The sequence below is a fragment of the Phaseolus vulgaris genome, chromosome 8 (assembly GCF_000499845.2).
Source record: "Phaseolus vulgaris cultivar G19833 chromosome 8, P. vulgaris v2.0, whole genome shotgun sequence".
In the NCBI taxonomy this organism is placed as follows: domain Eukaryota; kingdom Viridiplantae; phylum Streptophyta; class Magnoliopsida; order Fabales; family Fabaceae; genus Phaseolus; species Phaseolus vulgaris.
In genome coordinates this window covers 4,121,720-4,138,755 of record NC_023752.2, presented here as the reverse complement: position 1 = coordinate 4,138,755, position 17,036 = coordinate 4,121,720, and the positions used below count along the sequence as shown (strand labels likewise).

Below are 17,036 nucleotides of genomic sequence, written 5' to 3'. Positions count from 1 at the left end.
TTAATGATACGAAACTTATATATGAAAATCAAATTAGTTCCTATTTTTTTGAACTTCAAAACAAACTAAAAAATTACATAACTAAAATGTTTTTTCTCTACTTTTTCATTTACACCTTAAATGTTTTTATTTAGATTATATATTTTTTAAAACACTTAATCAAATTATTACCACAATTACCATTATCCTTAACATTATATTAAATAAGCATACTCTTGCATTTATATCCATATTTTTATTACATTGTCATAATATATAATAAAAAAAGATATACTGTGATTACTTCAGAGGATATAAATTGGGTAATTAGATTTTACAAGTTATACACTTATATCCGTTATCAAATAAAATTATTATTTTAATTTGCCAAAGATAAAATTGTTTAATTAAAAAATGATAAAAAAAAAAAGTTACAAAAGTATATATATTCTTGAATAATGATGACTATTTAAGAAAAGGCACTTTTATTCTTATTGAAAAAATTATTATTATTATTACATACATGGTTTGTGATGTATTATAAAAATATGTGAATCATATCAAAGATTCAAAATACGATTGTAGAAACAAATAATAGTGATAATTTAAAAATACAGTCTAAAATAAGATATACAAATTAAAACAATGTATTACCATTAATAATAATTCTAGATATAAAAAATATATTAAGATAACTCGTTAATTATATATACCGATCTAAATTACGCAATATCGTTTGTTTTTCCGTTCTTTACCAAAATAACACAAAACAGAAAAGCTATACAATAACTTCAACATTTGACCTTATTTTTAGTACCACTATATTTCACATTATTATTATAATTTATAATTAAGAAAATAAAGAACCAGAGCAGTTTGCAAATTTTATAAAAGTTCGGTTAGAACATGAGTTTTAGAATAATTAAATCATCTTTTACCTGAAGAAAGCACACTGAAATATATTAATGATGTTTTAACTAAGATTAAGTTTAAAATGTTTCCTAATTCAAAAACCAGACATAACTAACAAAATGCTACATAAATGCATTTCAAGATTCGATGACTTCTTTTACAATATTGGAGCAGCTATAAAATAAGTTATAAAACTGTTTAGGGGTGAAGATGATTTTTGCAGCATTATTCTTGAGCCTTTTGAATAGTTACTTTGAAAAAATATAATTTAACATCAAGACCACATGAGAATTGTTGTGTCAAAATATAATTTAATATTAAGAACAATTACAATTATATATCACTAATTAAGTAGTGCTAAATAATGATGGGAAGCGTGAGTTGTTAAAAAGTTGGGTTGGGTTGATTGTTTAAAGTGTATTTTAAAAAGCAGCATACAGATTACAAAAGAGTAACATTCTATCTGGCTGAAATTTAGGTAGTGGGAAGTAAGCAGTGGCACCAGGCAGAGAAAGAGCCTTCAACTTATGTTCTAGCTTATTCTTGTTTGACTGGGATAGAAGACGATAACACAATCTGAAGCAAAACTGAGTTGTCTATCTATGAAAAAAAGGAAACTCAACAACACTTATGTCTCTTACCACTTCCCCCCACACCATATACCCCAACATGTCAAATGCAGTTAAAGCAAAGCATAAGGGGAAACAGGCTACAAGGGATACAGGACCGTATGAAGAACAACCTAAATTTACATTTTAAGGCATAAAATTAAATGACCCTTCTAAACCAGGAAATTCAATAACCCAAGTTCTTTTCCTGCATAAGTTTAAAATGAGAACCCAAAAATGGAAATATGACGGGGATATGTCAAAAGGGTTCTGGGAAACCTCACTTGGCACCCAAGGTTGGGAAATGCCCAGGATCTTCAATGGATGGGGCAGGTGCATTGTTGGTAGCACCTCCACGATAACCACCACGTGAGCCACGGCCACCACGCCCCCTACCACGCCCACCTGGGTTGTAGTAAGTTTCCCCTTCAGCAGGCTTCAGGAATTCGGTGATGCTAACAGACTAAGAATATGAAATCCAATAAGTAAAACAATATTTAGTCAGAAAAACAAAAGATAATGAACATCAACAAAGATCACAGAAATCAACTATTCATTGCACACTTTGGAAATTACATTGCTTGTCGCAAACATTCAACCTAAAAATTTGATAAAACAGGAACAAGAAAATGTTGTGGACATAAATAACAAAGCAAGAGTATTTGACCATGCTTAGTTAAGAAAATAATAAAGTTAACAAGTTGAGATAATATGACACCCAGGTAAGATAATAATAAAGTTAGGAACAGACTACATAAGAAGTGAGACAAAGAAGCATTACAAAGAAACTGTTAAGTCTTAAGAGTTAAAGCAGAAGTCAACAAAATTACCATGTAGGACAGTGAAAACTCCTTTAGTGTACAAATTATTTACTCTTAAAAAATAAAAGTTATCCTTCTCAATGTACAAATTAGTTACAAATTTTCAAATAACATCAGCACAAATTATTATTGCTGTTGAGAAAAACATTTTTTAGCCAATAGGAAACATTTCAGCTTACCTAATTCTAGACTCTAGACGACTTATATTGCCTATTCTAAGTAGCATGAGAGAAGGTGTTTAGTATTAAAGCTTAGAAAAGGAACATGCACAACACCTGCAAAAAACCCATACATGGGTCACACAGGCAGGCGGGAGCACACACGAGTGTCTGAGTAAAGCATACTAAAATAACAAGCATTTATAGAAATATTTTGATGAACTAAGGTAAAAAAGATTATTCTGGAGTTTAATAAAATAAATAATAGAACTACTTATTAGCTGGAACCTCTTCACTCTCGCAAAATGACCACAAGAGACAATAATTTCACAATGTAATTAGATAAAAATTTAGACTATTGAAAATGGAAGCAATTAATTACCCATATATGAAAAACTAAGTCCTCATTCTTGAAACTAGTTAATCACGTATTTGACTACATTTCCTTAAGTATTTTACTTCATACATAAATTTCCCCAATAAACATTAGATACAAAAAGATAAAGTAATAATAATTATTTAAATGGTATTCTATTAATTAAATAACTTCTAAAATACTAAATGAATTTATTAAACATTTGGTTATATTTAATTTTTTAATAGAAAATATATTTTTAACTTCTAAAATCTCTTATAATTCCCAAATAATAATCCATGAAATGTGTGTGACATTGATCCTTGTTTTGTAATCTTTCATGAAACGAGTTAATTGAGCAGAAGAAGATGAAAATCTAGGAGAAATAAATTCACAAACAAGACAAGAAAATTCAATAAAGTCAAACCTTCTTGGATTTTTCTTCCTTCTCCAAGGCCTCCTTTCGCTTATCTTTATCAGATCCCTGGAAAGAAGACAAATATGAAACATGTTAACAGGTATTTCCAGCATATGAGAACAACAGCAGATACATAGAAGGGAAGACAATGGTGAAAAATGTATTCACCAGTTTAATGAATATGTCATGATTGGTCTTTTTGCTTGATAAGGGTTGCATGGTTTCAAACTCTTTGGCGTCCACCTTTCTCCCTTCAGTCTTGAGTGCTTGGAAGGCCTTCCTTCTCTCTTCCAGCACTTTCTCATATTCCTCCAGAGTCATCTCCTAGCAAATGAAACCATAACACCCACAGATCAATAAATTTGAAACTAAAAACACAGAGTAGAAAGTAAAGTGCAAATGGCAACCACCAGAGACAAAATCAAGGGAGTTTATATAGACAAATCCATAATTTGTTATCAATGAGGCTATATGATATAATCAAATGTTGACATTTAATCAGATGATATCATAGTAAGGTAGTCTTTATGGACCGGAAAGGAGATCGAAGAAATGGGGATGTGGGGAATCAAGCCACCACAAATTAACCACATCGCCGTATAATTAGCAATTACAGATACACCAGAGCCATGCACTGTACTTACTAATTAATAAAAACAAATACACATGAAAACTTACACTTGCAAAAGGCTGAAAAAATTTGACGGAAAAGCAAGGAATAATAATCAATTGACAAATAAAAATAAAATAGCTCAATCAATTTGGTGTGCTGCTAGCAGACACCGCAAGAAGGAAAACACCTTCTGTTGGTTCTTCAATTATCAAACAACTAAATGAGGAGATGGCAGTTTATGGTATGTTTAGTAAAAGCATAGAATAGGTCTGGCATTCACCTTATCTTCAGGCTCTTTCTCTTCAGTTTCATTAGCAGGACTGTCCTTGTTTCCATCAGCTACTTCTTCAACTGCAGGCTTCTCATCTCCCAAATTCTTTTCAGTTTCATTCACGACTTCCTCAGTTGTTCTAATATAAACAAGGAGGAAAAAAAATAAACAACAATAATTAAAAACAGAATTTCCATTGAAACAATGTAAATTACTATTCAAATAATAGAATAAACATTTTAAGAATGCTTACTCAGTAATGTCATCATTTTGAGTTCCCCAGTTGCCACGACCAGCACCTTCACGTTTAAATTCATTTCTGCAAATAGACAAAAGGACGTCAGTACTTTTAAAACATAAATCAAACGAAGGAATCATTATCAATTGTAGCATCACCCTCGACCCGTCCCACTACGACGATCATATGCTCTTCGAGGGCGTCCTTCTTCACTTTCAACAGTTTCACCATTGCTGAAACCTCCACGGCGCCCACCGCGATAAGGACCTCGTGGTCCACCATAACCACGTCTTTCAGAAGACCTCCCACCATCTCCTTCTTCAACAGAACCCTGATTGTAAGGAGCTCCAGCAGCAGGAAATGAGTTCTCATCATTGGGAGAGTCCCGACTAAACCCACGACCACGTCCAAACCCACGTCCAGCACCTCGTCCACCTCCACGACCTCCACGAACAGGTTCATTTCTGGACTCCTTCACTGTCAACAACACAGAAGCAGAAAATGTGAATAAAAAAGAACATAAGGATTGTCAATAAACATTCAGAACTAGAGGGACAAATTCCAACCAAAAATCAACTGACTTAAAAAACCTTCAACCGGTTAATTCTGGCAATGTCATACCCAAATTCCAAAAAAGAACAGAGTTTGAAATGGAAAATATCCATAAACAAATTACAAATAAGAACAGTTTTAAATGGAAAATGTTTAATCGTGTAACCCATTGTAATTGACTCATGTTCTCACAGAAAGTGTTTTCAAACAAAACTTACAATGAATTATGTATCCGACACCCAATACCTTGCAAGAAAACCAGTTACCACATAATACCCTTCCAATATACACAACCAACCTTCACATACACGTTTGCAATGTTTATTATAATTGTAATTGATTTTTAGATGGTGATATATGTTTTAATGATTTTAATCTAAAACCAAAATTAGTAAAATCTCAATTTTTTATCGAGTGCAAAAAGCAAGTTAAAGCTTTTTCAACTCAAAATTCAATCTAACCCCAGAATCAATTCCTAAACATGAAACCAGACATGAACATTTATCAAAAATCAAATTAGTTATCATTTCATTGTGACTTGAGATCACCTACGCGAATCCAAACACGACAAGCAGGCTAAAATAAAACGCTGACAATGAATACAAGTATCAAACACACACAACAACGAAATCATGATCAACGGCAAATGCAAACAAATCGCTCACAAACAATAACATAAAAGAACAAAAACACACAGCAAATCTTACTCAATTAAACCCATTGAACCAAACAATCCAGAAACATCAGATATCAAAACACAGTCATCAAAAAACTCGATTAACACTCTTTCAATCCACCCCACCCGAAAAACCAAAATCGGAAAACCCAAAAAGTAAAACTTTGATGAGTTGAAAACCTCACCGGCTTGAGCAGGAGGAGGAGGCTTGGTGGGCAGCTGAGCAGGCTTGTTCTGCTGAGCCGGAGCCTTCTTGGGAGCCGCCGCGGCCGCCGCAGCCGCTTCCGCGGCCTTGAGTTGCTCGGCCGCGATGAGGTGAGAAGGGTCCTCTGCGTCATCACCCAACAAATCAAATGGGTTCATGGTTGCCATCTCTCAGAATCTGTTATTCTCAATCCGAAACCGACACCGTACGTTCCGAAACACAGGGCCTGAACCACTCCTTAGTACTAAGCTAGCAAAGTTTCCATTCCCAAGAAAACTGAGACGCAAAGGGAGATCAAAGAGAAGAAGAAGATTGAAGGGAATGCGAGGGTGAAGAACTAAAACCCTAGCCGCAACAAGAGAGAGAATGAGAGTGTGCGAAAGAGAGTGTGAGAGAATAGAATAAAATAGACAGCACAACCTAATCTCTTCAAACTCTCTTATTTATTTCAGACCTAGGAATACCAATGTATCTATCTGATCTTTACATCACACCACAATATTACTCTTGTTTAATTATTTTTTTTTATACTGTCAATTTTAATTTATATTTATATTCCTTTTTCAATTTTTCTCTATTTTATTTTTTAAAACTGTTAAATTACTTTGGAGGTTCTTTAATTATCTCCCTATTTTTATTATGTCTCTTGACCATTTCATTTTCAATTGATTTCTCAATCTTGCATTTGTTGCTTATTGTGATGTCACACGGCCAAAAAGGCAAATGAAGCATTATTTATCAAAATATATTTTAATATTTTATAAAATAACACAAATAATATTAGTTGATATTAAGTATTATTAATTAAAAAAAATATAGTGGTAAACATTTAATAAACCACTCATATAATCTACAGATAAAACAATTGTTATTGATCCATTCATTCTATATTTCCCCCATAAAGTTCTGCCTTTTTTTTTGTTTATATTCAATAATTCACATTTTGAACGGATAAAGACAAACAACTTCATTTTGAATGGTGCAAAAGATCTACATTATCAATTATCTAGCAATCTACTTGCAAAGAAAAATTATCCAATCTATCACACACAAAACCAAATTCACCTATTTAACTTTAGAAAATGTTAGTAATCATCGATTATTTTTTAAAATACAGTAACGTTTATGAATCAAAATTAATTCAACTAATTTGTTCATAATTTTCTATTGTTGTATTTTTTTTCAGTCATCGGATTATATATATATATATATATATATATATATAACATATTTTGTTTACATCAAATGTACTCTCTCGAAAATGTTTATATTTAAGACACCATCACAAACTAAAAATAAGTAGATCTTTCTAACATAAATTCAAACTCTCTTAAGTATGAAAATAACCAATGGAGATTTTGACACAGTTGATAAAGAATATCTGTTATGTTTTTCTTGGGTTTTTCTGTTTTTTGGGCCTCTGGATCTTTGGGCCTTTATTTCTGCTTTTTCCTTTCCAGTACCATATATTCACTTTTGTAATGCTTTGACAGTTTGGGTTTTTCAGTAATATTGAATTGATATTCCTTTTTCCCTTTCTTCTTCTTTTTTCTTCACGACATTGCTTTACCCTATCTCTGTTCTTCTCATTGCAACCTTAGGGTTTCTGTATCTCTTGCTTCTTGTTTCTCTCTTGTTAATCAGGGTTTCTTCCTTGGACTCATTTCAAGCTTCCGCAGGTTTGCTCTATCAATTGCATAGTCTTGCGTCGACTCTGTTATGGTATCAGAGCTCTTCCTTTGAAGAGCTCTGTTGCACGCTCTACTCTCCTTTCATCTTCTCTTTCTTTATGAATCTTTTATGTGTTTACGACCTATTTCTTGTTTTCTTTCAGCGAAATGGCAAAAGGGCGAACAACGAGAACAACTACACCAACGTTGGAACCCTCCACAAGCAGTTACCTGTATCTCCATCCTGGTGAGAATCCAGTAGCTTCATTGGTCTCGCCAGTGCTTGACTCGACGAATTACCATTCCTGGAGCAGGTCCATCGTAACAACGCTGAGTGCAAAGAATAAGGTGGAATTCGTTTTGGGTACTCATCCCTGTCCACCAACGAACGACTCTACATATTCAGCTTGGATTAGATGCAACAACATGGTTGTTTCGTGGTTAGTACATTCGGTATCTCTCCCTATTAGACAAAGTATTATTTGGATGGATGTAGCTGTCGATATCTGGAACGACTTGAAAACCAGATATTCGCAAGGTGATCTCTCTAGGATTTCTGATTTGCAATCTGAAGCATCCTCATTGAGTCAGAATGATTTATCTGTAACTGACTATTTTACAAAACTCAGAGTTATTTGGGATGAGCTTGATAACTTTCGACCTAACCATGTATGTGTTTGTCAAGTTAAGTGTACTTGCTCTGTAGCTTCTGATATCAGTAAAAGAAAACGTGAAGACCAAGCTATGCAATTTCTACGTGGACTTAATGACCAATTCAACAACATTCGATCGCACGTTCTTCTTATGGAACCGGTACCACCCATTTCTAAAAAAATTTCTTTGGTAGCCCAGCAAGAACGTCAATTAGCAAGTAACTTTTTGATTCCGAATATTAACCATGCTAGTGCTAGTCGTAATTCTACTCCTACTTGCTCTTTCTGTGGAAAATTTGGTCACACTGAGAAGATTTGCTTCAAAAAGGTGGGGTTTCCCAATCAGGAAAATAAAAATTTTAGGTTCAATAGCAATAGAAAGATTTGTACCCATTGCGGCAAGAATGGTCATACCATTGATACTTGTTACAGGAAACATGGTTTCCCTTCGGGTTATAACCCACCTAATAGCAGGACCACTCCTTTACTCAATGCTAATGTAACTGATGATGTTTCTTCTGAAATTTGTCAACAAGAACAAATAAATGGGGACATGCCCTCTGTATTCAGAGCCCAACAATATCAAGTTTTATCAGCACTGATCAAGCAAAACTCCATCAATAATATTGCAAATCAGCCCCCTGTACAGTTGAATCAAGTTGGCTCTTTTGCTGTCAATAAAGATCAAAAGGATTCTTCAACGGGTAATGTCATTTTCTCTAATGTCTATACTACTGTTAAAGGTTCTTGGATATTAGATTCAGGAGCAACTGATCATGTTTGTACTTGTTTATCTGATTTTACATCATATAAAATTATTAAACCTGTCCTTATCAGTTTGCCGAATGGTCATCGATTTTATACTAGTTGTTTTGGAACTGTGGCTTTTAATGATAAACTTTACCTTACTGATGTTTTGTATGTGCCTGAGTTTACCTTCAATCTTGTTTCTGCATCCAAACTTGCTTTAAATTTGAACTGTCATTTGATTTTCTCATCTAAGGATTGTGTGATACAGGACAATTTAACGAAAGAGAAGATTGGTATAGTTGAGGCCAAAAATGGCTTGTATGTTTTTCATCCTTCTATCTTTCAAAGAAATGCCTCCAACAGATACATTCCTTCTGTTCATTGTGTTTCTGAGGATGTTAATGTGTGGCACAATAGACTGGGACATCTTTCTAATGAAAGACTGCATGTTTTGAGATCTATATACCCCTGTATTTCTGTTCAAAAACCTTATATGTGTGATACTTGCCATAAAGCAAAACAAAGAAAACTCTCTTTCCCTTTAAGTAATTCCAATACTTCTAATATCTTTGATCTTTTACATATGGATATTTGGGGCCCTTGTTCTATTATTTCCATGCATGGTTTTCGATATTTTTTAACTATTGTGGATGATTTTTCTCGTTATACTTGGGTGATTCCTATGTGCACGAAATCTGAAGTTAGAACACACATTATTAGTTTTTTATCTTATGTTGAAAATCATTTTCACACCACTGTCAAAACTATACGCTCTGATAATGGTGCTGAATTTTCCATGAATAATCTGTTTTCTTCTAAAGGCATAATCCATCAAAAAACTTGTGTTGAGACACCGGAACAAAACGGTATTGCCGAACGTAAACACCAGCATATTCTTAATGTTACTCGTGCTTTGCTTTTTCAAGCCAATTTACACCCCATCTTTTGGCAATTTGCTGTTTTACTAATTAATTGTATTCCAACCCCTTTATTGCAAAACGTGACTCCATATGAAAAGTTACGTGGCTTTCTTTATGATATTTCTTCTTTGCGTGTTTTCGGTTGTCTTTGTTATTCTAGCACTATTACTTCTCACAGAAAGAAACTTGATGACAGTTGATGACAGATATGTGTCTGGTATTTTTTTAGGTTTTCAACCTCAGACTAAAGGTTACCTTTTTCTTAATCTTAAAAATCATAAAATTGAGATCTCAAGACATACTGTCTTTTATGAAAATATCTTTCCATATAATTTGAAAGATGATAAAAATGATAGTCCCAACAATTTGTCTCTGCCTATTCCACAGTCTTACAATTCAAACTATGATTTTTTTTCTAACAATTGCAATACTACTACTGAGCTCATTATACCCACTGGAAATATGACTAATACTTCACCAAGGAGATCAACCAGGGCAAAGAGACCTCCCGCTTACCTTCATGACTTCAATACTGATTCGTCATCTACACACAGTGTAAATACTAAATATCCCATTACTGATTTTGTATCATATTCTGCTTTATCTCCTAATTTTAAAGGTCTTATTGTTTCCTTTTCTTCTTTTATTGAACCCAAAAATTATGAGGATGCTTCCAAACATGACTTCTGGAAAAAGGCCATGGCGAACGAACTGGAAGCTCTCTCAGCTAATCATACATGGATTCTTCTGCCATCGGGAAAGAAAGCAATTGGATGTCGATGGATTTACAAACTCAAACACAAATCTGATGGCACGATTGATCGCTACAAAGCACGCCTCGTTGCCAAGGGTTACGCCCAACTTGAAGGACTCGACTTCCTTGACACTTTTGCCCCGGTCGCAAAGCTGACTATCCTGCGCTTCTTACTTGCGCTAGCTGCATCTCATAATTGGAATCTGAAACAACTCGATGTTAACAACGCCTTTCTTCATGGAGAGTTACTTGAAGAAGTCTACATGAAGCCACCACCTGGAGTTGTTGTTCCTAATTCCAATATTGTCTGCAAACTGCAACGCTCCCTCTATGGTCTACGTCAGGCCGGCAGACAATGGTACGCCAAATTATCCAATTTTTTAATTAATAATGGTTACATTATATCTACTGCTGATCACTCATTATTCTTAAAAACTACTGATAATCACATAACTGCTCTTCTTGTGTATGTTGATGACATTGTTCTCACCGAGAACAATACTAAGGAAATCACCCACATCACCAATCTGCTGCATCAACATTTTAAAATCAAGAATCTGGGCGATCTCACCTTTTTCCTTGGTCTGGAAGTTGCCAGAAACAGCACTGGAATCCACCTTTCACAACGCAAATATACCATGGATCTTCTTCATGAAACAGGAATGATTGGATGTGCCCCTGTTCCAACACCTATGGTTCATTCTTCACCTCCATCTAGCACTCAAGGTGTCCCTCTAGATGCTGCAGAATCATCCTCTTACCGAAGATTGCTAGGACGCCTTATCTACTTGACAAACACAAGACCAGACATTACCTTCAGCGTGAACAAGCTCAGCCAATTTGTTTCTGCACCTACCACCGTTCATCATCAGGCTGTTTTTCGCATCCTTCGATACCTCAAGAATGCACCTGGCCATGGAATTTTTCTTTCAGCAGCAAGCACAACCCAGCTCAAGGCATACAGTGATTCATATTGGGCAGCTTGTACTGAGACAAGAAAATCAGTTACAGGTTTCTCTATTTATCTAGGTGACTCTCTCATTTCCTGGAAATCAAAAAAGCAACAGACCATATCCAGAAGTTCATCTGAGGCTGAGTATAGAGCTCTCGCAGCCACCACTTGCGAGATACAATGGCTATCCTATCTGCTCCATGATTTCCACATTCCTTTCATTCAACCAGCCACACTTTACTGTGATAATCAATCAGCAATACAAATTGCTTCCAATCAAGTATTCCACGAACGAACCAAACATATAGAAATCGACTGCCATCTGGTTAGGGAAAAACTACATGCTGGACTGATCAAGCTACTTCCCATCCCTTCCTCCATGCAGACAGCAGATATATTCACCAAGCCTTTACCTCCTTCCATCTTTAATGTTCTTCAATCCAAGTTGGGAATGAAGAACTTATACTCCCAGCTTGAGGGGGGTGATAAAGAATATCTGTTATGTTTTTATTGGGTTTTTCTGTTTTTTGGGCCTCTGGATCTTTGGGCCTTTATTTCTGCTTTTTCCTTTCCAGTACCATATATTCACTTTTGTAATGCTTTGACAGTTTGGGTTTTTCAGTAATATTGAATTGATATTCCCTTTTCCCTTTCTTCTTCTTTTTCTTCACGACATTGTTTTACCCTATCTCTGTTCTTCTCATTGCAACCTTAGGGTTTCTGTATCTCTTGCTTCTCTCTTGTTAATCAGGGCTTCTTCCTTGGACTCATTTCAAGCTTCCGCAGGTTTGCTCTATCAATTGCATAGTCTTGCGTCGACTCTGTTAACAGTACCCTACAGAGAGATGTCATGTTATTTGAAATTTCTTCATTCACCTTGTAACCCATAATTATTATAATTTCAAAATTATATTTTTTTAATTTATATTTTGAATTTTATAATTCAAAAGTAATTTTTTTTGAATTGTATAATTCATAAATCAATTTTATATTCTAAATCCAATAATTTAAAATATAAAGTTAACTTCTGAATTTTATAATTTGAAATTCATTTTATAGATTCAGAAATGGCTTTCGAATTGTAGATTTCGAAATTCAACTTTGTATTCCAAAGTTTACAATTCAAAAGTCATTAAAATGCATTATGAATTCTACAATTTTAAATACAAATTGTATTTTGAATTGTAGAATTCATAAGTCATTAAAATGCATTTCAACTTCTATAATTCAAAATACAAATTTGTATTTTAAATTGTAGAATTCGGAAACCATGTTGAGCGTTTACTGTACATTGCTTGGACTATTTTATGTCAAAATTCATATCAGTTTTGTTCTCTTTATTCTTGTATTTTTTTTTATAAAAACTCTCATGTTAGGTATCACTATGAAACTTGACATCTCGGCTAGTTTGACACCTCAAATAATAACAATCATCTGTCACCACATGAAAAGTATATTATTAAAATAAAAAAATAAAAAATACAAGAAAATATGGGGAGACTATACCAAAACCCATATATTAACAAAAACGGTACATAAGTAATCTATACATATTAATAAAGAACTCTAAGAAAAGACTATGTGAAAGTCTATTATACCAATGAATATACTCGCATAAGTTAGCAAACTTATTAGTACATGTATTCCCTTCACGAAAAATGTGAGAAGCCATAAACCTGATTTTCCCACAGTAGTTAAGACAAGTGTGCCACCTATTACCAAACATCCAAGGAACATTAGTCATAACAGTAAATGCAACAGAAACCAAGACAAAGTCACATTCAAACCATAAACTAGTAAGACTAATCTTTTGAGCTTGCTCAATAGCATGTATAAGTCCATAAAATTCAACAACCAAAGCAGTTTGAACATTAAGCAAAACAAAGAAACTACCAATAAATTCCCCCATACTCTCACGTAAAATACCACCACAAGTAGTAAGACCTGGATAACCCCTACCAGTACCATGAGTATTTGTTTTAAACAACCTGGGGAAGGAAACTCCCATTGAACAGAAAAAGAATATAAAACTTTAGCACTACGAGTATTAATACCAAAAAACTTAAGCATGTTGAAATCAAACATATCATTTTGCATAGAACTTTTAGACGGATTACCCACTAAACAAGTGAGATCTTTGATGACCGAAATGACCTTAAAAACATCAATTTTAACCTTAAATCTAACATAAATACTCATACACCATATCATCCAAATAGAAAAAGTTATCACAACAAGTTTAATCAAATTAACCAAATGACTACCATCACTTTTAATAATAAAAAAAAGATCATCCACGTTAGAAAAATGAGAAGTAAGGAAAAATTGCCGAACCCAACTCTAAATATGCATAACATTAGGACATTCAAAAAACAAATGGTGAATAAATCCTCTTACTTTTCCTAAAGCGTACATAAAACATATATGCAAACATTTATGTTGAATGTGCTGATTTGTAGGTAGTCACACATTAAAAACTATTTAGAAAACTAAAATTTTGGAAGGAGGTATATATGAAGACCAAAATATTCTTGTACTTTACTATCTCTCATAATTCATTTTGTAAAACATTTTACCTACTAGTTCATACCACCAGAGATGATTTCTTTCATCCCACAAAGGGGGTTCATTACTACTCTCATTCAACGAATAAGCTTATGGGAGTGAAAGGACATATGAATTATTATTTTTTTCATTAAGGTTAAAATAGACTTTTCGGCTAAAGTATGGAGGTGAAGGAAGAAATGACAGAGGTGCAGGAAGAATCTCCCCATGATATCTTGGTCCAGAAAGTTTTGGGCTTAGCGGTGCACAGAAGAAGTGGCTATGGAGACTGTTTCTTCCTGCACCTCCATAGGTTCTTCTGGCACCCCCATACACAACATGAAAATACATTTTTAACCTTCTTGTGTCACCCCATAAAATAGCTTCTGGATTATATAATCCATACATCCATTTAAAAAAGACTTCCGGATTATGTAATCCGGAAGCTAAAAAAGACTTATGGATTACATAATTCGAAAATTAATCCTGCATCTGAAAAAATACTTCCAGATTATGTAATCCGGAAGTTAATTATGAATTTAAAAAAAGACTTCCGGATTACATAATCCGGAATATTACAGAGGGGTATTTTTGGAAATATGAAAATGTATGGAGGTGGGAGAAGAATATATGGAGGTGCAGGAAGAAACAGCCGGCTATGGATCACACGCCACACAAGCCCAATCCATATCCACAAGTTGTAAAGCCCAAATAGTGTTAAGTGCGTCCATCTTCTTTACCCTAATGTAACAGTGTTACACAAATTCAAATGCTGAGTTCTTTTACCTGCTACTTTGTCTTTCAAAATTTAAATTTCAAAACTTTGTAAGAATCTGGTTTTCCAAATTAATTTTCCGAATCACTATAAAAAAAATATGAAAATTTCCATAAATAAATTTTCAATTATAATTAAAGAAAATAAGTCAATTGTACTTGTGAAATGGCATTTAATTCTGTCCTTTTATACAATTACTTTACATTTCAAGAAAAAATGACTCGAATTATTCATCTTAAGTGTTAAATACCAAATGATTTTCTAAAAAATCAGTGATTAAGTTATTTTTGTAAAAAATAATAATACACAAAGACTCAAGTCTCCACCAAAAAACTTGAGTCTCTTAAAAACAAAACTCCAGTATTTTAATCAAGTTTTTGCGTTAAAAATTTGCAAAAACTTAAGTAAAAAAATTAGATACCATGATTAATTTGATCTAGTTTTATACATTTGAAGTATTTAATATTTTTTTTGTCTTAATTTTCTTAGACATTTGTTTTTAGCAACTAATAAAATTTTGACGCATATCCTTATTTCTGCGCTTCTTTTTATGCAGTTTAAAAGTTTCATTAAAGAGGTTCCTTTTCAGGAAGCATAAAAAATCTCCATGACATAAATGCTTTGTTTGTTTTTTTGTACGAATATTAATTGCTGTATTAGATTTTGTTGTAATACGACCAAAAAAGTATGGCATGAAACATATTTTAGTAAATATTTTGGATTATATAAAAATATTAATATTTTATATCCTTTATACAATAATAAATATTTATTAAATTATTTTTATATTTTAGACGGTGTCATGAGATACGATTTTTTTTATTAAAGTATGTTAATATAACACACACAAAATACAAGACTTTTAAATATGATTTAAGACTCTTAATTATAAAAACTAAAAAAAAATACTTTTTATTCTTAAAAAAATAATTTTTTAATAACTTAATAAAATATTAATGAGGATGCAAATGTTATATAACTGTTATATTGAAGTAAAAATTATAAATTAGTCTTAAAATTAATGAAATATAATAAAACCTAAAAAGTTAAGTCAATACTTTATAATTGATGACATGCAACCAGTATAATTATATACAAAATGAATGAAAATTTCATTTATTAAAGTAATCAGAGACATACACGTATGGTATAAAAAAAATTTAGTCTGCATTAATATGTCACAAAGTTCCATGAATTCAAATTTTCAATTCATTCTAAACGCACTGTTTTTTTTTTCTCTCTTGGAATTTTTGTTTTATTTATAGCATCTTGGGTTTTACATTTAGTGCATTTTATGTTGGTTAGATGATAAGCAACTACTACGTATTCTTTATCTTTATTTGAGTTTGTTTGGTTGTAGTATTTATACACTTCCAGTTTTTTTAAAATACACATCTTGTAGCAGTACAAAATTATTAAAGAGAAAATAATATATATATGATTTGATTTCTGTCCTTATTAGTCCTTAATAATTATCCCCAGTTGTAAACAACTACACTTTTGACTTTAAATGCCTTACTTTGTGTCTTTGTCCAATCACTTACAATTATTGGTATAGATTCTCCTAAAGTTTTGGATTTGAACAATGTTCTCATACTATATTTCTTTTACTATTACTTCATCATGTGGTTCATATTAAGCTACGTTTCCATTCCTTTACCAAAATTTTCACCTTTTTTCTTTTAAAGTATATCACACCCCAAGTCAACTATATGGCTGCCTAAGGTACACAATTGATTATCTTGCTAGCACTAGTATTAGTATAAAATTGCTAGCACTAGTATAAAAGATCATATAAAGACGGTTCAAGAACCGTCATTACTTTAGGTACTATTATAAATCAGTTGTTTATAACGATGATTCTAGAATCATCGTTATAAAACCACATTAATGACACATGTAAAAAATGGTCGTTATTATGCCAAATAAACAATGAAAAATTAAAAAAAAATTATTTTTAAAGACGTTCCCATTGAAATTGTCGTTATAAATGCTTAAAAACAGTTTTTAAACTGTCATTATAAATGTTTTTTTTAAATGTTTTATTATTACATATAAACATGTCATATCATAATTTAAATATGAAAGTCTACATACAATAAATTAGTGCATGAATAATAAATATTTATCAAATTTTAAAGTGTTTTTGTATTGAGGTATAACTTAATATCAACCTTTATCAATTTTAGCTTGCACCATAGTCGATGACATC

The 17,036-nt window shown here is 32.7% G+C and overlaps 3 protein-coding genes across 3 annotated transcripts; 1 reads left to right on the top strand and 2 right to left on the bottom strand.

The window, feature by feature from the left end:
* Window positions 1–1,405: 1,405 nt before the first annotated feature.
* On the bottom strand, window positions 1,406–6,303 carry LOC137826496 (RGG repeats nuclear RNA binding protein A-like). Its single transcript, XM_068632474.1, has 7 exons — window positions 5,787–6,303; window positions 4,532–4,850; window positions 4,389–4,454; window positions 4,145–4,274; window positions 3,420–3,575; window positions 3,261–3,317; window positions 1,406–1,962 (listed from the first exon to the last, which is right to left on the bottom strand). The coding sequence occupies exons 1-7, from the start codon at window positions 5,971–5,973 to the stop codon at window positions 1,780–1,782; spliced, it is 1,098 nt and encodes a 365-aa protein (XP_068488575.1). The 5' UTR covers window positions 5,974–6,303; the 3' UTR covers window positions 1,406–1,779.
* Window positions 6,304–7,644: 1,341 nt separating this feature from the next.
* Window positions 7,645–9,284, top strand: LOC137825547 (uncharacterized). The gene is made up of 2 exons (XM_068631239.1): window positions 7,645–8,833; window positions 9,148–9,284. Exons 1-2 carry the CDS (start codon window positions 7,645–7,647, stop codon window positions 9,180–9,182), a joined length of 1,224 nt encoding a protein of 407 aa, XP_068487340.1. The 3' UTR covers window positions 9,183–9,284.
* A 2,968-nt stretch (window positions 9,285–12,252) lies between these two features.
* LOC137823555 (uncharacterized) lies at window positions 12,253–13,513 on the bottom strand. The gene is made up of 2 exons (XM_068628741.1): window positions 13,182–13,513; window positions 12,253–12,340 (listed from the first exon to the last, which is right to left on the bottom strand). Exons 1-2 carry the CDS (start codon window positions 13,511–13,513, stop codon window positions 12,253–12,255), a joined length of 420 nt encoding a protein of 139 aa, XP_068484842.1.
* Window positions 13,514–17,036: the final 3,523 nt, after the last annotated feature.